At 40.5% G+C, this 22,775-nt stretch overlaps 3 protein-coding genes and 1 long non-coding RNA gene across 15 annotated transcripts in view; 2 read left to right on the top strand and 2 right to left on the bottom strand.

The window, feature by feature from the left end:
* LOC311255972 (uncharacterized protein) overlaps positions 1-2,074 on the bottom strand; it is a 37,593-nt gene extending 35,519 nt beyond the window's left edge. For all 10 annotated transcript variants that reach the window (XR_014622421.1, XR_014622422.1, XR_014622423.1 and 7 more), the window contains exon 1: positions 1,999-2,074. The gene's annotated coding sequence lies outside the window, so the exon portion shown is untranslated. The remainder of the gene's footprint in view (positions 1-1,998) is intronic.
* A 50-nt stretch (positions 2,075-2,124) lies between these two features.
* Positions 2,125-7,393, top strand: obi1 (ORC ubiquitin ligase 1). Of its 3 annotated transcripts, none has more exons than XM_084349843.1 (6): positions 2,125-2,291; positions 2,504-2,642; positions 4,295-4,386; positions 4,624-4,845; positions 5,377-5,465; positions 5,969-7,393. In XM_084349843.1, the coding sequence occupies exons 1-6, from the start codon at positions 2,220-2,222 to the stop codon at positions 7,314-7,316; spliced, it is 1,962 nt and encodes a 653-aa protein (XP_084205969.1). In that variant the 5' UTR covers positions 2,125-2,219; the 3' UTR covers positions 7,317-7,393. The 3 variants fall into 3 exon arrangements, with proteins under 3 accessions (XP_084205969.1, XP_084205970.1, XP_084205971.1); XM_084349844.1 differs by having other exon boundaries at positions 2,507-2,642; XM_084349845.1 differs by lacking the exons at positions 2,125-2,291; positions 2,504-2,642 and adding an exon at positions 3,246-3,291.
* LOC311256379 overlaps positions 7,178-22,775 on the bottom strand; it is a 90,333-nt gene continuing 74,735 nt past the window's right edge. Inside the window, exon 3 of the long non-coding RNA XR_014622490.1 lies at positions 7,178-7,203. This is a non-coding gene — a long non-coding RNA (uncharacterized lncRNA). The remainder of the gene's footprint in view (positions 7,204-22,775) is intronic.
* pou4f1 (POU class 4 homeobox 1) lies at positions 8,778-11,984 on the top strand. Its single transcript, XM_084350262.1, has 2 exons — positions 8,778-9,248; positions 9,680-11,984. Exons 1-2 carry the CDS (start codon positions 9,126-9,128, stop codon positions 10,655-10,657), a joined length of 1,101 nt encoding a protein of 366 aa, XP_084206388.1. The 5' UTR covers positions 8,778-9,125; the 3' UTR covers positions 10,658-11,984.

Here is a 22,775-nt window from a genome sequence, read left to right on the forward strand (position 1 = left end):
GTACTGCAAACAAATCCACATAGTTTTTTTTAGTTCAATCGGAAACAGTTACTAAAAATATTTGAATATTTTTTTGTTTGTATATACCTGCTCTTGGTCTGCATGAGTCTATATGCATTTAAATAAAGCCTCATTATACAGAGATAATAAAAGTAACATCGAATAATATTATGAAAATGTATACAATTTTGCTCAATTTATTTGACTTAATGATTTTTATATTTATTCCAAACAATCTCATAAAACCAGCAGTGCAATGACAAATGAGTGAGAACAAGTGGTGGCCTGTGATCCATTTAATATTCTGTTGAAAACAACCAAACAAATACTGGTGACGTTTTCAAAGTGGGATCAGTGTACAAGCTTTGGTTGCAGTCAATCAATGCTAATCACATTAGATCCTGAGAAGATGTCCTGGTTTAAGATCCAATGAAGCACAGGACATGTTGGTTTAGATATGAGTAATGACTCTGGAGGGTTTAACTGTGGTGGATGTTATTTTGAAATATTTGTAGTGGGAATTATGCTAATACTAGATCACTCGGTATCGTTATAAATTAGATCGTTTACCTGAGATGAAGGCTCGCAAAAATATTGCAATCTTCATTATTGTCAAGCTTTAAATTAATGAATGTGCTGTTGGTGTCGTATAGATAAGGGTTTGTCATTTCTGTTTTTCTATCTGCAATACAAAAACATGCTGCTTAGATTTGGTTGATCTATCATTTTAAGAAAACAAAGCTGAATATGTAAAGACATTACTTTGCTAGTTGTTATTGGGAGCACATTGACCCATAGCGACCTAGTTTTTAAAGTGAGACCTCCTCAGTAAGTCTCTGTCTGCTCTAAGTTTCGCCAAACTGCGGAAATAATATGAAGGCGTTTTACTCGAAGAAGAGCTATACTTGTTTACAAGATAATTTTAACCCACATAGAAAGCATCTGTATGCTGCTGTGTTTAAGTGTAATGTTTATTTATTTATTTTCTTTTCCAAGGCCATCTTTTCCAGTTTCATTTCTAAAATTAATTTCCCAATATGTGACATGCAAATCACACCCCATTTTCTGCATCCTCCTGGATGACTGGTTTCTTTACAGAATTTTAAACTGGTTTCTTTATAGGAACAGTCTTTCCCCATCAAACCCATAAGTTTACTTTTGCTCTAGAAAATGCTGTAGTTGGTCTGTGTGCTGGAAAATGGATATATTATGATGTAAAACTTTCAGACTTTCAGACAGTTCAGACCAATAATGTTCATTAAAATAAAAACTGGGAAATGTGAGTAAAAATCAGGGTTAGTGAAGGTCACATCAAGTGGAAATGCTGAATAAACTAGAAAATGGGACTTGTAAACTTTATGGGGCAACATTTAGACAACAGATAAATCAAGTCTGCCCTTCAAACAAAAAGACAAAAAAAGAGAGAGAACCAGAGTCTCTGGTTACTAAGTTCAGTGAGAGTTGACCTGAATTTAAAGGGGTTATTGATAATATTCAGCCATTGAGCAGGCACTCCATCTCCCACCTACCATTGCATTCACATCAAAACACTGCTGTTGATCAAATCATCTGCCCCTTTAAGTGGTGGCCAGTTAACATAGCTAGCTAATGTTAACGTTGCTTTCACTAGCGCACATTAAAAGCTTTTAATATTTTGGCCATTCTGTTGATGTTCTCTGGGTTTGAACATTGTTGGAAACATTTTGGATGATGTGGGTACAAAACTCAGCAAAATAACAAAAGTCTAGTCATTTTTGGCAATTTAAATGTGGGATTCTTACATATAATATATCTAATACATCTTAAATTATAAGTTGATTTTATTTTTTGTATAAGTCTGCATCTGTAAAGTAGCCTTGTAACTTAAGAGCTGTTGGTTAAATGTTGTTACCCTCACTAAAAAGTAAAAAAGCAAAGTAGCAAAAATAATATAAAATGGAAATACTCAAGTAGAGTATAAGTACCTCAAAATTGTTGAAGTATAGTATGCCTACTTACTCAAGTAAACGTTTCCACCTCTGCCATGTTACAGTAGAGGATAAACGGTGACACGGTTAGCTAGCGGTAAATGTTTGCGCATGTTACGCCTTTTAGACCTTTTGGCTTTCCGTAGTTGTGAGACTGGGCGCGCGGCGGAGCGGGTCCTGGTGGGAAATTTGTATCTCCTCGGGGAAAGTGTGTCTTGTTGTGTGTGTGCGCGCTGTGTAAGCCTTCAAAGCATGGCTCTCAACTTTCAGACATCAACCCTTTCTCTGACTTTACCGATTTCGTGTCAGATATGTCTCGGAAAGGTAACGCCATCCTGTTTTCAAATCGTCCGTCAGCCGTTAAACAAAGATCGTGTTTACAGTAGATAACCCGCTGCCTAGTGACCGAAGTTGTTAGGTTAGCAGTTCAACGCAGCACACGTTAGCTACTGTTACTAACTCAAATGGTGTTTCTTGGCGTTAAAGTGCCTTATCGCCGATGCTAGCTAACAATCTGCTCGTGTTTCTTCTCCAAGCAGGTCAGGCAGCCGGTCATTTGTGCCAACCACCACGTGTTCTGTTCGTCCTGCATGGAAATGTGGTTAAAGAAAGCTAGCCAGTGTCCCACCTGCAGAGTCCCCATCACAGCAGAGAACCCCTGCAGGGAAATCATCGGTGAGTAGCTCCTCACAAGCTAGGGGAAACAGACACGAAGCAAGAGAGGAGATGTGAGGCATCAGTTGAGTCATCATGACATCATATCGACTAGATAAACCACGTTGTTAAAGCAGCTGTAAGCTTATGTTTGCTTTATCGCCTAAACAATACATACCTACTTCATTTTTGGATCGTGTGTATGATTGCAGTGATGTACCAGTTTTAAGGTATACCATGGTGAACATTGACAGTTATAGTACCATGTACGAATTCTGCCATGTTATTGTTTCTATAAATATGTATATTTCAAGTTTATATCAAGTTTCAGGACATATTTTTTGTCATATAACGTCATAGCCCATTGCAACACTAATGATGACCTCTGGTAGCTCCTTCTCACCCATCTGACAGCGATTTGCCCCATGGTTCTCACATCCTCCATGGAGAAATAGTTTGTTTTAAATTGTTGAAACTTTTTATGTTGCTGTTTAGGCTGGGACTCCTATATAAAATAAATTTTGAATGTCAATGGAAATATTTCTGGTTAAATAAAAAGCTAAAATTAAAAACTTATCTTCAGCCAGTAAAACTGTTTTTCCTGTTCCATTGAACCCGACACATTGAGGAGTGACAGCCAGGTTCAACCCAGGAGAAGTGATGTTAAAATGCAAGTTATCTTACATACATTGATTTCCTTTTTTGTTCTTGTATACATGTTTTATGATGACTCTTATTAAGTATATTCTTGATTACACAAATCCATGGTTCCCTTTCTTCCTTGTTGTTTTCTGATAATTTATGGATAACAGTGCAAAATGATAAAAGACAGCCTGCACTCATATGCAAACTTTTAGCCCAACAGCAGCTAATGGATTGCGACCTTGGATACTTTGAGTTGTCCACTGGAATATTAAAGTTCAGTGGCAGTTGGAAACAAAATAGGTAGCAGAGCTTTTATCACTGCAGTTTTGGCTTCTGTGAAGCCTGAACCTTATCACACTGTCAAAACTAGTATGAAATACCTTTTGATCTCAGGTTGTGAATACAAGTTGAATTCTGATCAGCTGGACCTAGTGGCTGCAGACAGTTACTCAAAAGCCCTATTGTCTTTACACACTTTATCTGATTAAAACCAAGGTGACTCTTGAATATATTGATATTTGCTGGTAACCAATATGCAAAGTAAAACCTGTTTGGCACTGTGGGTAGGCACATTTTTCATTTTAGTCTCAGGCTAGCTGGTTGTATGTGGTCTTAACATGTCCTGGACTAATTTCTTCATCAAATTGAGATAAAATTGAAAATGATCAATCCTCTCATCCAACTCTGGGTTAAATAGCCAGCCACCAAATTTCCCAAAATGTGTAGTAACGTGAATAACTTAATTACAGGCTACAAGGACAGGACTTAAGGTTTTAACGTCAAAGAGGGGATTGGGTTTGGCAGTCCAGGATAACTGTACCCTCAACATAAAAAGCAGTACCTCTACTTAACACAGTTAATGTTTTTTTTTTTTTTTAAAAACAACATGTTTTTGAGTAGCAGCACTATTGTAATCTGACTAATACATTATTTAACCTCCATCAAAGCTGAGTGACTTTGGAACGTCACTTCAAGATGTGTTTTGTTGTCAAGTATGTTGACCTGTTACTTTATTCATGTGTTCACAGGAGGCACAAATGAGAGTGATCACAGTGATCGTCCTTCCATGAGGAAATGTCTCCGAAAAACCAGAGGGGAGCTGCTTTTACGGGAGTACGAGGTACGGGTCCGTCATGCAGTTTTATTTTTCATGTGTTTTCAGAGCAATAACAAGCAAGTGGATGCATTTGTAAAGGCGTATCTAAGAATTTATCACCATAAAAACTATGCGGTCAAATACTTTAATAGCAGCTACACTAACTTTTCAGCACAGTGTTAAGCCTATAAGTATCATAATGACACAGTAATGTGGGTATTGTTGTCCTGGTTTGAGTTTCACAGTATTTCTCTTCAACAGGAGGAGATTGATGGGCTCATCAGAGAAAATGAGGAGCTGAAAACCAAAAATCAAAATCTGGAGTCACAGCTGAAGACTGCTTTGGATCCCTGCAGCATTAATGCAGTGGAAACGGATGACAAAAAAGTTGACCCGTATGTCCTGGAAGAGTGGACAAACAAGCTGCGAGCTGCCACAGATGTTTGCGATGAAGTAAAGCAGGACATGGACAAGCTGAAGGAGGTATACGGACTATAATATGTGTTCTGATTATTTTATCTTTGACTTCTTTGGCAATAAAACAAATTGGTCATAAAGCATCCAGTACTGTTGCACAAAATGATAAAGACAGGTGATTCATATCCAGAAATCACATGACTTTAATACTATAGTATATTGATGGTAAAAGGAGAAATGTGACTTTGAGCGTCCTCTATAAGGAGGTTAGAGCACAGGTTTTTCCATGATGATAATGTTTTACTTTAATTGTATCCAAGTAAAGAAAATGCCTACATAAGTTGGCTCTAATGTACTGAAAAGAAGACAAAATGTTATTGGCATTAAGTCGTCATTCTAGTTCTTCATTTCATATTAAGGAATAGGATAAACATCACAGTGTTGTTTATTTTCCTATATGATTGCCATCTTTCAATAGAAGTGTTGTTTTAAAGATGAGCTTACTTGATGCTTCTGTCTGTATAACAGATTGTAAATACTGTTTTTATTTGCTACCTCTGGAATACTGCGTAACATACTGCAAATGTTTATCCTCAGGCAAACAAGGCATTACGATCTCAAAATGTCGACCTCGTACAAGAGAATATGAGACTGAAAGCGGAGGTGGTGAGCAGATCTCCTCAGAAGTAAGCGTCTTTTTTGTGTTAATGACACACAAATGCTTTTGATTCCTTCTTTGACTCGCATTCAGTCAGAAAGTTGTAACAAAAAAATGTAGAAGTGTTTGAAATGTCCTTGTAAGTCACTGTCATGGGTAACTGTACAGTCGAAATGAACTGTAGGGCATTGGGAGCAATGACAATTCAGTTTCAGTTCAGTGTTTTTCCAGTGAAAATGACTGTAGTGTGAGGCAGTGACTTGCTGCTAAGATAAGTATTTCCTGTATGATTTGGCTGTCCCTTTCTCAGTCAAATCAACAACAGTAACGGACCACTTTACTAAAAGTCTAAAAGACAACATAAAGAACATTTGTATTTATCACTTTTTATTTTACTTTCTTGTATAAACCAACTTGCATGAAGTACATTTGCTTTATCAAGCACGACACAACAAATAGTGTATTTTGCTCTCGTCTCTTTTGTCGTAACAATCTTGAGCAGCTTAAAGACACAATATGATCTGTCCCCAGGTTCGGTCGTTACACAGTGGCAGCACTGGAAGCTAAAATCCAGCAGTATGAGCGTGAGGTGGACCACTTGAAGAAGGCGCTGGAGCGCAGTGACCAGTACATTGAAGACCTGGAGTCTCAGGCCAGGAAACCTGAGAAGAGACCTGCTGAAATGGAGGAGGCGTGTGGAAAGGATGGGTCAGAGGCTCTCACACAGCAACAGAAGGTCAACATGATGATGAGAAGCTTGAGTGACAACGAGCGGGCTTCCATCTGCAGCAATCCAGAGGCAGCATGTCGAACATTTTCTAGAAATCACAGTCTGATGTTCATGCCGTCTGCAGATCACAAAGAGTTGAATAAGAATCTGACTGAGGAGCAGAAAAATGAGGACTTGGAAAGCACCTCCTCTGACTTTCTGCCCGCCACACCGTCCTCTGCCTTCCGGTCCCTGACTCTGAGAAGTCCTGGCATCCGTGAGAAGAAAGTTGCTTTTAAAGCTGCGCCTTATCTGAGGAGGCTTGATTTTGATGACTTTTCTAGTCCGGACAACAACAGCAGCAGCACCATGGAGAACCAGTTCAGCAGCCTTGAGAAGTTCACCAAAGGCTTGCCTCCAAATACTGACATGGAACCCTCAAAGTCTGTCTTCTGGGGTGGTTGGCAGAGATCTGAATCCAATGAGCCATGTCCAAGTGTAGAAAGCTCAATTAAAGGAGCCACTTCGGCTACTCTTGCAGGTCATAAGCCTGAAGGTTTCCAGACGTCCAGTGAGGCCTCCATGGATGCAGCTTATCTGGACAAAATCTCAGAGTTGGACTCCATGATGCTGGATGGAGAGAGTTCCAGTAGCCGGGGATCGCAGCTCTCCCTGGTGTCCTTCCCTCCCACAGACTTGGACAACACCCTCGTCCCAGAACAACAAACCTGCCCTGATGTCTCGTCAAGCCAGGGTGACCAGAAGATCCACCCGCCACGTGACAAAACGGACGGCCCCTTGAATGACAAAGAGGCTCTTGACGGCCCTGAAGAGCATACTTTTGCTGCTCTGGGGTCAGACAGGGAGAGCGATGCCCATGTCCCTAGCTGTGCAGGTCAGCGAGAGCCCTCTCAGACTGATGAACTGTCTTTTGATTTGCTGTTTGATGCACTGGAAGAAAATAAGGCCGGTCCCTCTGGCTCTCTCAGTCCAGCGAGCCAAGACAACGATGATGTAAACCCCTCCTCTTCCTCCTCCTCCAGCTGCATTGGTAAACCTATGAACACAACAAGAGACAGACACGCACTGAACATCAGCCAGCCAACAAAGAGAAAGTCTCACAGTCCCTTTAACACAAACAGTCCTACCAAACTTTCAAAGCTCATGTGAAGGTATTAAAAACTGAACCTATGTGTTTTGGTCAGGCTTCACAGCCATGTTGCTTCAGAATAAATTTGTGAATGTGATGCTCGGGTGTAACTTATTGTCTGTTATTGTCATTTTGTCTGTTTTGCTCCTGTATAGATTAAGACAAAATCTAAAAAGTTTGTCAGGTAGGTTTTTTGTAGTCCACTTGTAGGTCTTGGAGGCAATGAAATGCTTTTAAAGGACAAGTTCACCCATTGGCTAGATGATGACTGACTTTTCAGTATTGGGTGAACTTATCCTACGTTTTAGTGCATCACTTTTGGTGCTGAGACATTTCAAACATACTTTCAGCCTCTTTTATGCGTTTGTCTTGTCAGTAGAGGCCTCGTGGTAGTCTTTTTATGACAATACAGAAGACATGAACATGCCTATTATACAAAAAAAAAAGATATTTAGAATAAAGTATTGCAATGTAAAGGTGCGTTAGGAAATAAAATGTCATTGCAACAAGAAACAATGTATGAAACTTTGTTTTATTTTGCGGTTTTCTGCATTTTCTGTTTTCCTTTGCAGTGCTTTGCTGACATGCTGCAGCTCAGCCTTGATAATTGGGCCCACCAACATTTCAAACTACTACATAATGGTGAATTTCACGTTTTGAAATTCTAGTATTACTTTACATTATCATATTCCTCATTTGTGCCATTTTTCCTTGACATCAAACACTACAATAATTAATCTGCTGCCATTAAAAGTCGACAAAGCACGGCCCGTTCACGCCGATATAAAAGCATGTTGTCGCCTATAAGGACACATTACAGACCTCACACACACACACACACACACACACACCCCGTCGCAGCAGAAAGCGCCTTATTTATTATGCAAATTTAACGATATCATGTATATTTCACATACCTCTTAATCGCTGCATGAAAATTTAATTGGGGAACCGTTGTGGTTTGAATAAATGAAGTGTTAATTCATTGGGATTAATTAATTTAGGTAAAGACTGTGTACAAGGTTACGCTGGTGTATTAAATCAATTTGTTTAGTGCTCATCTGGCCGCGATGGCCTTTAATGATGAGGCGGCGGTGTCATTACTTGTGAGGGTTCAGATGAGAGACAAAAGCGTGTAAACATGTGGCACTGGTGTGAACAACTGATACAGTCAATAACATTAATATATAAATCTTATGTTTACAAACTGATGCGTCTGTTATGCACTGTTGTACCTGATTTTCACATATTTCAAATTTTGGACACTCTCCCCCGTTTAATTCTATATTAAAACAATTTCCTGAAATCAAAGACCAGTCCAAAGTGTTTGGGTGCTAAAATAAACAGTGTTAATTCAGTGGTTTACGGCCTCTGTGTAAAGAATAAGGCCTGAAGGCGTTGGGACCCGCGTATTTCCGTGGCTGGCTGGAGAGGAGTGAGCCCTTAAAAACGCAGGCGTCTAGTCTCCAGATGTTACTGCCTGCCCTGTGAGCAGTTTTTTATCTGTCAGCCTGCTCACTGTTCTGGCAGTTTATGTCTCGCGAGAGCAGCCGAGCACGGGCTTGACGAGATCTGAGGCGCTCAGGTGTAAGAGCCTCTCTCATCCCCAGCAGTGGGAAACAGTAGACAGATAAGTGCGTCTGAGAGACTGCAGGCATCTCTGTGATCTCCGGGCTCAAGGCTGCACTCGGCGAACTACACAGCGAACTACAGCGCATCATTACCGGATAAGGCAAAGGATCACTGTGTATCTATGACTATTTTCCTGCTCTTGTAGCCGTTTTCCCCTCCCTTCTTCCCGTGCACTTTAATTGGAGAAGCTCGCCAAGATGATGTCCATGAACAGCAAACAGCCGCACTTCGCCATGCATCCCTCCTTACCCGAGCACAAGTACACCACCCTGCATTCCAGCTCGGAAGCTATAAGGAGAGCCTGTCTACAAACTCCACAGGTAAATGATCCCCCAAAAACTTCTACTTTGTCTTTTTTGTGCCCGGGCTGCATGTCGCTCTGAACGCTGTCTGTGCGTAATAACAAGGGGCGCTCCAAGGCACATTCAGCCAAGACGCGCACTTAATGTTTTTTTCATGTATTCCGCGGCAATCACTCGAAGAGTCTTCTTTTTCTGAGAGCATGCTCACGCAAAGGCTGGCTTTTCTGTTTTTGTATTAATTTTTATGACTTGCCGCTTCTGAAGGAATACTCCGGCTGTGTTATGCGTCGCCAAAAGTCCCGACTGACAGACACATTTATTTATGTTTTATTTCTCTTTTTCTGACGTTTTCCTTTCTCTTTTTTCTCTCCGTGTCTTTCCCCTTTTCTCACCCATTTCGCACCCCTTCATTCTCCCCTCCTCTCCCTTTTTAATTTCCGCCCTTGCAGCTGCAGAGCAACATATTTGCGAGCCTGGATGAGACCCTGCTGGCCCGGGCTGAGGCTTTGGCGGCCGTGGACATCGCCGTGTCCCAGGGCAAGACGCACCCGTTCAAGCCCGACGCCACATACCACACGATGAGCACCGTGCCATGCTCGTCGACATCCACTGTTCCACTGGCCCACCACCATCATCACCATCACCACCACCACCACCAGAACCTGGAGCCGGACATCATGGACCACATCAGCTCGCCGTCGCTCGCCCTGATGTCCGGTGCGCACGACGGGACCGGCGGAGGAGGTGGCGGGGGCGGCGGAGGTGGCGGCGGAGGGCTCATCTCCTCCTCCTCCCACCCGCACTCGCACATGCACGGCTTGGGTCACCTCTCCCACCAGGCTATGAGCATGAACTCGCCTCTCACTCACCACGGGCTCTTACCGGGCCATCACGGGAGTCAAGGCGGCCCAGGGCTCACTAACGCCGGACTCCCCTCCATCAATGACTCGGACACAGACCCAAGGGAGCTGGAGGCGTTCGCGGAGCGCTTTAAGCAGCGGAGGATCAAGCTGGGGGTGACCCAGGCGGACGTGGGCGGCGCACTGGCTAATCTCAAAATCCCCGGCGTGGGATCACTGAGCCAAAGTACAATTTGTCGATTCGAGTCGTTAACTCTCTCCCACAACAACATGATTGCGCTCAAACCTATCCTCCAGGCCTGGCTGGAGGAGGCCGAGGGGGCCCAGAGGGAGAAAATGAGCAAACCTGACATTTTCAACGGAGGGGAGAAGAAGCGCAAGAGGACCTCGATAGCGGCCCCAGAAAAGAGGTCTTTGGAGGCGTACTTCGCCGTGCAGCCTCGACCGTCGTCCGAGAAAATAGCAGCTATCGCTGAAAAGTTGGACCTGAAAAAAAATGTGGTGCGAGTGTGGTTTTGTAACCAAAGACAGAAGCAGAAGAGGTTGAAATTTTCCGCTGCTCACTGATGGGAGAGGAAAAGATTTAAAAAAACAAACAAACAGACAAAAAAAAAAAAGTTGTGTGACTGAATTTGGGGACCAAGGGACATTAAGACACCATTTTCAGTCTTTTGTCTCCAGCGATTTTACACGTTGGTGCACAATGGGCTTTAGATACCCATTTTATGAGGCTTCATATATCTCGTTTATTTTCACGTTATCGGTGAATGTGAAGTATGCAAATAACAGATTACACAAATTTCGCTCAGTTGTTTCGAGGGAAAAGTTTAGCGACATTGCCTTTTAAAAACACGTGGAAAGAGGTAATTTGCTTGATACTATAGCGAGTTATTTTCTCCGAATAGGCCTATTATTTGAAGTATAGCCATTTACGAATTACCTCATTGATTGTTGAACTGTGTTTTCGGTTTGATCTCTTGTCGTTGTTGGTATAGAATAATTCATGACTCCGTTCATTTATTCATCCGTTTATTTATTCTTATTTGGAGGCTGCTATGAACTCAAATTTAGTTGCAAACTTTTATGGCTAACGAGAAGAAAGTGTAGGCCTGCATGAAATCCTAATTCACGGGCAGTAATCGAGCCTCTTCAGGCTGTCACATCTAGAGATATATTTATTTTGAATTTGCACAAAAGACCCTTTAGGTTTATAGATCGGTTGTGTCGAGATGGTTTTGTATATACAGACATCACTTTGTCACTTATCAGAGGTGAGCTCCTGTGTTTTGGGTATAAATTAAAGGGTCTGTCGACACCATTGGCCTCACGTGGGAAAAAGTTTTCAAACAGATCCGGAGAGCACGAGAGCCTTTTCTGCTTCATCAAGGAGAAAAACAACAATTAAAATCTTTCATGTGTTTCAGTTTGCAGTGCAAACACTCTATGCATTGGAAAAGATTCACTGCGTACAGTCGAGCTGTCTGCGGACAGACCTTATTTTGTGGATGGTGTAAGTCACTGTTAAATGCCTGTTTTTTCACATTAAGATCACCACGTTGTTTGTCGTGTTAATTGTTACGGAAAACGTTGTGTAAGTAATATTTTACTTTGTGCACAAGTATGTTTACAAAAACTGCGGCGACGTGTGCATCATTCATGGTAAAAAAAATATGTCCCACTGTCTCCTCCTTCCCTCTCTCACAACGTCTCCACTCTCCTCTGTTGTCCTCTCTTACTTTCATTGGTACTCTTCATCCTGTAAGCCAAATTCAACAGGGAGGTGTGTTCCAGCAATCTTCTAATAAATCCAAGAAAGAAAACTGTTTTTTTCTGGTTGTGACTGGGCCTACACTCAACATAAATATTATTTTAAATATCTGTGCAGTGCTTAACGTGTTTTTGTGGCCACAATTGATATACTTTTTATTTATTTTTTTAATTTTAGATGTCACTTTTGATATGATTTAAAATGTTCCACATTTTAACTTTCATTTTTAACATCGAGATAAAATGTTTATTAATCGAAATAATGCTTGGATGTCTTTAAAGTTTGTCTCAGTTATTGGTTAAGAACAAAAAGCCTTGATGCAAACCAAAACAGAGTTCAGGAGAAGGAAAATACTGCAAGCTTTTTTCACAATGAAAAATAGATTTTGTTTTATACATTTTTGCCCATTTGAAATATAATGTAGAAAATAAAATAAACTGGATGATAAAAATGTATTTTTTAAAAAAACGGGGCAACGGTTAACAAGTTAATTTATTTAATTATAATGACAGATTAAAACAGGTAATTGGTATTTCGGGCTGTTAAATGAAACATTGACTTGCATGTCTTGAAACCTTCACTAAGATAAAGTTACCGCCTTCCTTTTGCTCTTTTGCTGTGTTGAAGCAGACCGAACAATCAACATTTAATGAAGTTTCACAGCAGAGTCAGAATAACTCAACAGAGACAGACAGAGATACAGAGAGATTAAAGCAAAGAAGAAGAAAAGTTAATTTATTGTGTTTAATGGCCACAGTGTGACCTCTGGCCTCCTCCAAATATTCCCATCCACTCTGTAGGCTACTTCCAGATTTTCAGCTGCATTTATATATATATATATATGAACGTTTTTTTTAAAGCTCAGGTAATGCAATATTAATCACCATTTGCTGATATAAAATGCAATATTTTCAGACAGCTATCGGGGGTTTGAGGGAGGGAAGCGGGCGGATGGAAGGAATCCGCTGTGAGAGAGCAGAGAAATGCTCCTTATTGCTTTTTTCTTTAGCTTTTGGCTGCATGGACAGAAGAGTTAACGTGAGTAAAACATCATTTTTGTTAACTGCCAACAATCGTGTACCGCTTATTCGTCTGTTAGCCTATAAATGCTACATATTTAGCACAGATCCAGACAAGCATAGCGACTTTAGATACCAATGTCAGATTGTGAAAAGCATCTTTTTAAACGGTATTGCGTAGTTTACTGCAACACTTGGTGGTGTTGACGCTTTTTTTTTTAAATTTTAGATTTGAAGGAAAAACATTTATAAGTATAATGCAAAGACATTTTTTTTTTAAATGTTGCATTTTGCATCAAAGAAACCCAGAATATTTTCTGTTTATATTTGACTCTTTTTGTATTTTTATCGCAGCACAGCCTCAAACTTTTACGTTTATTGCAGTTTTCTTGATTTAGTTTATTTACATCGTCAATTCTGAATGAATTCGGACTTTTTCACGAATTACCACAGCTCAGGACAGCACCTTTTAAAGTGTTTTTATTCCTTAATGTAGCAGGTATGTGCACGTCTATCTATCTATCTATCTATCTATCTATCTATCTGTCTATCTATCTATCTATCTATCTATCTATCTATCTATCTATCTATCTATCTATCTTTTTGCGCATATTTTCTATCTGAGTTCAAAGTTTCTCCATCTAACACAACCTACCGAGAGAAACACAACACCGCTGGCGCTGAACACACTCCGCACGCGGCACCACACGCGCCACATGGCAATAATTTCAGCACCACGAACAGCTCCGCTGGCGGATTGAAGAGTGATGCATTATTGAAAGCCTATATCAAACAGCTCTGGGGTGCTGTCTCTCTGCACAAGGGCTCTGGATGAAGTCGGACTGTCTGCCTGCACAATAGCCTCTAATATGTTAATGGCTGTAGGGAATGCCTGAGGTACCGTCCCCAGCTGCCTCGCCTACCATATGTCAGCCCGTTACGACAGAGCCCTCTATTAATCAGGGGGGTATTTCATCAGTAACTTCACCGATATCATAACCCTTAAAGCTCCATCAATAGTGGGCCGCGGCACCGCCTGATCGTGCATAGGTAGCGCTTTAGCCTTATATTCATGTCTGGAGGATTTTGTCCCATCCCATGATGCCCCTGTGAGCCTTACAGCAACGGAAACCACCTTAAATTCAGAATTGATCACGTAAAGACAATAGCAATTCGTTTTAATGTTAATTAATACTGTTATTATTATTATTATCATTATGTAACAATGTCGGCGCTCCTCTGTCGCCAGCCTTCATCACATCCTCTCCGTCCCTCCTCTGTGCACGCAGGCCGCGATGGATTAATCACCGAACCTACCAAAGGATCTCATAACTTAATTCCTTCAGGCTACCAGTCGGGGGAGTAATTAATCTATACCGTGGATGTAAATAAAAGGAAATTGGATTCCTGACAGACGAGATGAGAGAGTCTGTGACACCACGTCGCCAAATAATGATTTCAGCGCACGTTATGGTAACGCAGGCGCGTTTAGATTTACGAGCGCACGACTTTTTACTACAGCTCTGAGCGGAAGGGAGTGGGCCTACCCTAATCGCAGCTGTTAGGCGCCCAGGTTAAGATGGATTAGATCATTATAATTATAAGACTACACGCTAAAGTGAAAAGGAAAGGGAGAGCGCACGGTTCTTTTGAGTTATTCCTCGTTCTTGTCCTTGTTTTTGACATTGTTCTACTTCTGCAGTATCTTAAAAAAAAAAATAGAATAAAATAAGAGCTCCCATGGAGGGCTCCGTTGATCTAACAATGCGCAGGGAGGTTGGCCTTTGGACGGAAATGTCAAACCAGGGATGTGGATGGGTAGATCCCCCAGATCTGCACTCATTTCCCACTTATATTTGCTCAGTAATCCGCTGTGGTAGCCCTCCATCGCCCGGGACCCGGTTTGAGAGGCGCTGCTGTTGACACAGGGGTATATTTCAATCACAGAGGGTTCAGAGTCAGACGAACAACTTATTTGTCTAATAAATCCGTCATTTAGTAAGAAAAATATTTGATCTTGAGGGGCTGACCTCTTGTCATGTAGCTACTGACGGATAAAAAATGGGTATGCATGCAGGTAGCCTGCATATCAAAAAGCACAATTTAGATTCCTATTTATATGGAGCACACACATAACAAACAGATCAAAGTCTGCCAGCACACATCTGCTTATTGTAGGTTTTGCAGACAAAAAAAACAAAAAAACTAGAGATGGAAGACATCAAAAAGTTTTCTAGAGTCTAGAGAGGAAATGGAGAATGAAACAGACTTTTAAAAACATAATTGTTTGGAAATAGTGAAAGATAGAATGAACTTTTTGCCATCATTATTACACTTTATGTTTAGTAGTTTTTAAGATTAAGATAATTAAGAAAGACCAATTTCATGTCTGTCAAGAGTCATCACTTTGACTCCACAACTGCAAGTTGAAATCCATTTGCAGAGCAGTTTGGACACTGGAAGCAAATAAAATGAGGTTGCAGCTTTAATTAGAGCGAAATAACATCCAAATGAGTTGAACAGCTGAAGTCTGCAGAATGCCAAATTGACATTTTTGCTGCTTTATAGAATTTCATTAAATTAGTCCAGTGTGCCATTAAAAGTTGTGAAATCAAAACCCTCCACAAAGCTGTTCATTTACTCTGCTTCAGCTATCCAAGCTCACCATCTGTTGCAGCGTTCAATTCCCTCTTTAACTTCTTTTGTATGCAGTCCAGAGCATGAAACTTTAAAATCGTATCATCAAGTTATTGGAAATCTTTTTACTGTTCAGTGTTTCCCAGAGTCCACTCTAAATTACACAGAACCAAAGGAACGCTGAGGCTTTTTTTCACACGGCCGCGCTGCCACTCTGCAGCTTTATGATCATGATCACCATGCAAGACTTAAACACCGCTTCTCTGTAGCTGATCTTTGTAGACCATCCATGTCCCAACCAGACCCACGAGCATGTAGATTATCTGAGTTAGAACTTGACGTATCACTGCAGAGCCCTGAATCATTCAGAAGATTTCTGTGATGGTGGTTAATGTTGGCATCTTTGTCCACTTCGACGTACACAGAAATGAAACAAGCATTTCATCTGTTACTTCCTCAATCAGCAAAATATCTGAACGAGAAGGCTACTCAATTAAATCTTAATCTGTCCTCGCAGTTGGTGTGAAAACATCATCAAAACAAAGCTGAACCCCCTCACAGTTGTGTTGCTCAAACGTTTGACACCCACACTGATAAAGTGAAGCATTAAAACATCAAAACACTCGTCAATGTCTGCGCTCATTCATCGTGAGATGTTTCACCTTGTTCAAAAAAAAGAAAAGAAAAATAGGCTACGTATTGCCACCGAAATGTCACTTTATGCTAAATCTGCCTCACTACCTAAATGTCATTTATTTCCCAAGTCCTGCCTCTTAAGAGCTGTCATGGCCCCGGGCAGAGTGCTCTTTGAACCCTTGTATTGAACCCATTTCCCTGTCGTCATTACCCACCCGTGCTGCAGACAGAAGGTGCACAGTAAAGAGAGGGGCACGCCACCGGAAACAAGAGGCAAGACAACACCATAGAAGAAGAGTCAACATAAAAGCCAGTTTTTGAAGAGGGATCAGTCATGTAGTCATGAATGATCCTGTGCTTCTTGTTTTACAGTGTTGTATTTTATTGTGTTAGTTTAGTGTGATCTGTTTTATATTGTTCTGTCTATATTTTCTTGTAAAGTTATTGTTTGTACTGTGTTTTGTGTATTTGTTGTCAAGCTTTTAGTATTTTAAAGGCTAATTACTTATGGGCATTGTAAAATAGCTTAGGCTATAAATGTTGTGGTGTGTTGCATCAGTTCACGCTACTTACAAAAGTATCGAACTATCGATAAATATCGATACTGAATATCTTTAACAGTTTCTAAAAACACATTTTTTGCAGTATCAATACTCTACTTTTCACTCTCCTCTCTGGACAGATGCAGCATTGTAGTGCCTACATAGTCCCACCTCCACCAGATGTAAATAAACTTAGATGCTGCAGTACACAAGCCTTATTATATTTATCTTTTCATAAAAATCTCAAATGTTATTTTCCGCCATGGTATTGAACATTGTCATTTTTCAAGGTATTATATTGAAGTAAGAAATTCTAGTAATGTGACAACAATACTACATACTTGTCCCTAATAAACATGAATGAATGAATGAATGAATGAATGAATGAATGAATAAATTAAACAAATCAATCAATTCAAGCAACGCAAGTCCATTTAAGTGAGTCAACAAATATACAGCATAGATGCAATTTAATGTGTGATCTAGAAAATATAATCTTTTGCCACATCTCATCACTTTATTCCATTATTAGGGTTACTGTTTTATAGTGTATAGTGTGTGTATATATATATGTATATATAAACAAATGCTAGACAATCCAAACCCACTGTCTTAAGCGCACACTAGAAAACTGAGACTAACCAAAGTTGTAAAAATGAGCGTACGTCAGACGGCCGTTCCCACAGATTTATCCTTTATAGAGCAGAAACATGTTCTTTAGTTCTTTTCTTCAGCTCCAGATTGAAATTGGCTTCTTAGCTGTCATCATGTGCTTTTGATACCACACATTTATGAGGATTCGTAAATCGTTTGCAACTTCAATGAGCCTGTGATGACAGGCTGAACTCCTTTTACATGAAGCACAGGTGGTTCAGCTGATGTTCCACTGTGCTGAATGTTCAGCTTTGAGAACCACTGAGGAGAAATGCACGGGACTAATGCAACAGTGCATGAACAGACGAATTACAACAGAGGAAACTCTGTAGGCTTGAGCGCTGGTCTACGTCGCTGACCTTGGTGCTGAACATCACTCCCCTTCACTGTACGGTCCACCATGGTGCAACCCTGAATGTTTTTCTTGTCAGGACAGCTGTGGCTTATTCTGAAGTTGGAAATGGAGGGGAAAAGGTGGCATTCTTCAAAAGGTTTAGTGATGCAAAGTGTTTTAAAGTTTATAGTTTGTTAGGATTCATTCCTTTAATCAAGTGCGTAGTTTAGAAGTTAGGTGATTAATCTCAAATTAAATGTTAACACCCAGGTTGCACCATCACCAACCAAACTGCGATGGCTTTATTTAAATTCTGAATGCTGAAGTTCAGTCTACTTCCAATAAATTACATTAAGCCCACAGTATATTCTGTTATTGCTTATTTTACTGAAGTATGAATGATTGCTTCTCCATAAATGAAACATTTCTCTAGCACCACATATATAACATCTAGTTTTTCTCCGCTCAGGAGCTGTGGGGGCATTTCATGCAGCTGAGAGAGGCCAGTCCCCCATCGGTAGATATTGAATATCTTCCTCTGTACACACGGACTTCGATAATGAGGAGAGTGTCGGCCACCGTTTGCCCGCCGCCACGCCATCAAATATTCATCACTGTTGATTAAACAGCCGGCAGCTGCCGATCGGCCGGGTGTCAAATTTGTATCCAGCTTTACCTCTGTACACACCCAGGCTGAATACAATGAAATGGGACTGAAATCCTCCACGAAATGATATAGCACCATGGATCGGAAGTTCACCAAGTGTGTGCGTGTGTACGTGTGTGTGTGTTTGTGTGTATGTGTGGGCGGCTTGATACAGTATTACTTGCACTGTAAAAATCTAGTGGGGATTAAGCGGACATTAATGTTTCCATCCAGTGACCATCAGCCAGAATGGTGGAAAGAAAACTGTGAAAGAGAAAGGGAGAGAGAAAGAGAGAGAGTGTGTGTGTGTGTGTGTGTGTGTGTGGGAGGGGGGGCTACTGTGAGGCACGTTAAATATTTCATGAGTGGTTGGAGTAGAGAGAAAAGAGTGCCCAGGAAGGTTGGTTCAACTCATTTGCTGAACTCAGGCTGAGAAGCATGCAGGGGAACAAATGTTGATGTGGTCCTGCACACACACACACACACACACACACACACACACACACACACACACACACACACACACACACACACACACACACACACACACACACACACACACTGTATTGGTTGAATAGTTATCCCCTTAAATGTCAGGGACATTTCAAATAGTAGTCCAATAATAGCAGAACTGGCAGCACGTATTGGCCTATTTGTCATGTTCCAGTCTCTCGTCTCCCCCGCTCCCCCTCCCTCTAAAGATGCAAACTCCACTGAGCTGTGCAACTTCAAAGTCCCACGGCTCATTTAGCAAGACAACAGAAGTCTAATTGGATGATTGATGGCAATTTGATTTTTCTGCTCCCATGACAGGGGACACAAACATCACACTTTTCTTACTCCCTCCTGCTTTTAAACACACAAACATATGCGGAAGCACAAAAACTCTGCATTGCAACTTAGATTCAGCATTTATCCATTTATAAGTATCAGTGTTTTTTGTGTCTGATCGCAGATCAAATAAATAAATAATGTTTATCGGCTTCAAATATCAGCTATCAGTCTCCTTGATCACTAATAATCAGTATTAATATTTGTCCTGAAAAATATATCAGTAAATCCCGAGACAAAATTAAAACAAAATATATACAATGTCTTTCATGATATTGGGTATTCACAACATGATTATCGTGGCCAAATGAACAGTAACGATATTATCGGGATATCTATAGAAAATTTGAAGAAACAAAGCTAGCACCCAAATCAATCATAAACTTTGAACATGGGTGTAGGGAGGTGGTGAGAGTCTGTGACCATAACTGTAAAGATAATTGCATAAAAGGAGTAACTGCACTCAATTGTTAGTGAAAAGGCAACCGGATGAATTCATTAACAAAAGATGCACAAGGCCGAACATCTTCGCTGGACTATTCACACGATATTATTTGTATTGTTGACAGAATATCAACATTTCATTTTTTAATGTAATGATTATGGTGAACATTGTGATATTGTGACATCCTGATACAAACCCAAAACCAATTCATGATTTGATAGATATTAAGTTATGTTCAAATTTCGTATAGTAATGCCACCTTAAGGGATGAATAATAAACCCTGAACCCTTCTAGAATAAAGACCTGAACCTTCAACCTTTTTTTAATGCAAACCCAAACTCTCACAATTACCTTTAGCTTAATGCAAAGCTTAACCTGTAGGCCCTGAAAACGAAATAAAAATGACCCTTTAAATCATTGTAAGGCTGCAACTTACTATTATTTTCATTATGTTAACAATAACGATTATGCCAATTGTCAATTGTCTCAATTAATCAATATGTTTGATGGTCTTTAAAATGTAAGAAAATGCCAAGTTGCAAATAGCAAAAGTCAGTGAGTCCCAGATGACGTCTTCAAATATCGTATTTTGTCTGATCTCAAAAAAAGAAAATCCTCACAGAAGATGAGTGGTAACAAAATTTGCTTGAAAAATGAATAAAAAAATGAATCAATCATCAAAGTAGTTGCTAATTAATTTTCTGTCAATCAAACAAACCTTACTGAATGTTTCAGCCCTGAATCCTCGTACTTCACCCTGAGCCTGAGCTTAATTTCAATGCCTAATAGATTTACACCCATGTGACCAAAGCCCTTCACTTGATACATCACCCCAAAATAACTCTGAATGACCTCAATCAAAAAACAGTCCTACAAAGATGTAAGTGCAACAGCATGTGCTCAACACATTTCCCACATCTAAACACCAAGTCTTTTTATTGCATGTAGTACTACCAGAATTTAAAAGCAGACCTAAAGCGTCTGCGGCATGTTCAGGGAATTGTAGAGGACGTTTATGAGAGCGATGCAAAATCAGACAGCATTCAACAGCAAGAGGAAACAAGTGTCTGAGAGAGAGGGAGAGGGAAACAAAAAGAGAGCTCAGCTTACTGGCCATTGATCGGCTCTCTGTGATCTTATTAGCCTCTTGTTACTCAGACTGGAATATCATCCTGCAGATCCCCTTACTGGAATATCCGACTCAGTTGTTAGATCAGCACCTCAACCTGAGTGTCACCGATCAACCAGCCGACACACAATAAAGATGACAAGTGCTGCACCATTGGGTGGTGTTCATGTTTCTGCAAAAAGCCTCCTGCCTTGACGTAGTATAAAGTGAGAGAGTTTAACAGGATAAAAGTGAGCAGGTAAAAGTTTGATTTCTTTTCCTCAAGGGCACTTCACCAAGATCCTGTGACTTCTCGGTGACTAGGACAGTCTCTACTACAGCCAACAGATCCCACTGCAGCTGCCTTACATCACTGTTATACCACTCGAAAAACATTCTGTATTAATCATGATCACGCCCAAGAGACACCCGCCGAGTGCCTGCAGGATCCAATGCTAACTTCCAGCCATTTCTGACATCTTTCATCAATACCACATGTTCTGACATTGATTGTTATGTCCTCGGTGTCCTGACTTCGTACCTCGCAGGTCACACGGTGTGAAATCAGCTCTCCGTTTTATTACTCGGGGGACGTTGTCAGCCCCACAGAAGATTGTTAGCTTTGACAGGTGGAGCTGCAGTCGACTTTGACAAAGCACTGATTAGCCTGTCACTCAAAACTATGTAAAATTCATTCACTGACTGCCTGTGAGTCGGATAGATAGCGGACTGAATGCGTCACCTCATCGAGCTGGATAAATTGAGATGAGTAATTATGCTTGAGTAATAAGCACCGCTCACATTGATGCATCTGTGCGAGTGTTTGAGAGCATGGTTTTGGTGTCATTTTGTTAATTACTCGCCAGTTAATTAATTAAAAGGTTGTAATTATCTAGATTAATTAACAATGTGAATTTGATCTGAAAACCTTCACCTTGGAAAGGTACAATCTGAATCATACGTTTAAGTTAATGCAGTTTTCTGGTATCATTTTTTGTGGGGCATAACATCCGACTTCTCTTTTGTTTTTGTTCTGAAACTTATTATCCACATCTTTGTAGTCACTTCACTGCATTCTCTAAATGCCTTTTAACATCTGGTCTTGGACAACAGATATAGGATAACTCTGGGTGTTTTACTGTTTTTTTTTTTTGTTATCAAGGCAGCCCAGTTGCCAGCACAAAACGTTAGCAGTTAACGTTTCTGCAAACCACAGATACGTTCAAATTTGTGTGCGTCATAGGCTACATAAATTACTGACATTTCCACAAAACGTGCCATATCAAGTTCACCTTTTATATTTATTATTTCACTTACATGTCAGGAGGTGGAGGGGATGGTTATGGAGTTGCAGGCCACATTGATAAACAAGTGTTTCAATATTTGTAAGTGTTACACCACATGATATTTTTAAGGAAATCTTGAGATCATTTTCAGCCATGTTTGCAGTTACCAAAACAAGTATTTCAAGCCAAAACATGATCTTTTCCAAACCTAACCAAGAGGTTTTTGTGCCTAAACCTAACCGGAGCATAAGCACAGCACTGTGCCAGGGGAGAAATCGAAAACTGAACCTAAAAAAACCTAGAGTTGTAACATAAAGAAATGTAAAGGTTTAACTTATCTGTGATTTTGCAGAATAGACAACAGTTATTATAGCGATTAGGTTGATCAACGATCGTGGTCCAGGACAAATTAACACATAAAATAAAACAAATGAGTGAAATGATTTTGATCATTGATTCATTGTCTAAGTATGGAACTGAACATTTTGGGTTTTGGACTGTTGATTGGACAAAACAAGACATTCAAAGACACTGCTCTCTGCTCTAATACCACTAATCGATCAATCGAAAAAAAACCCAACCCAAAAACAGGGAGATTTATGCAGCCCTAATGAGTTCTATGCCTTCTGTAGCTTTGTGGGAATCTCTTGGTGTGCCGGGTTGGGTGTGTGCTGTCAGTAGAGCAGGAGAGGGATATGCTGATATTCATGTGCATTTGACTGATTGTTGGGCCTGTGTTTTTCGTTTGTAGTGAAGATTGAGGTGTTATGCTTTGCAC

The sequence above is a fragment of the Pagrus pagrus genome (assembly GCF_965226575.1).
Source record: "Pagrus pagrus genome assembly, chromosome: 1".
NCBI lineage: Eukaryota > Metazoa > Chordata > Actinopteri > Spariformes > Sparidae > Pagrus > Pagrus pagrus.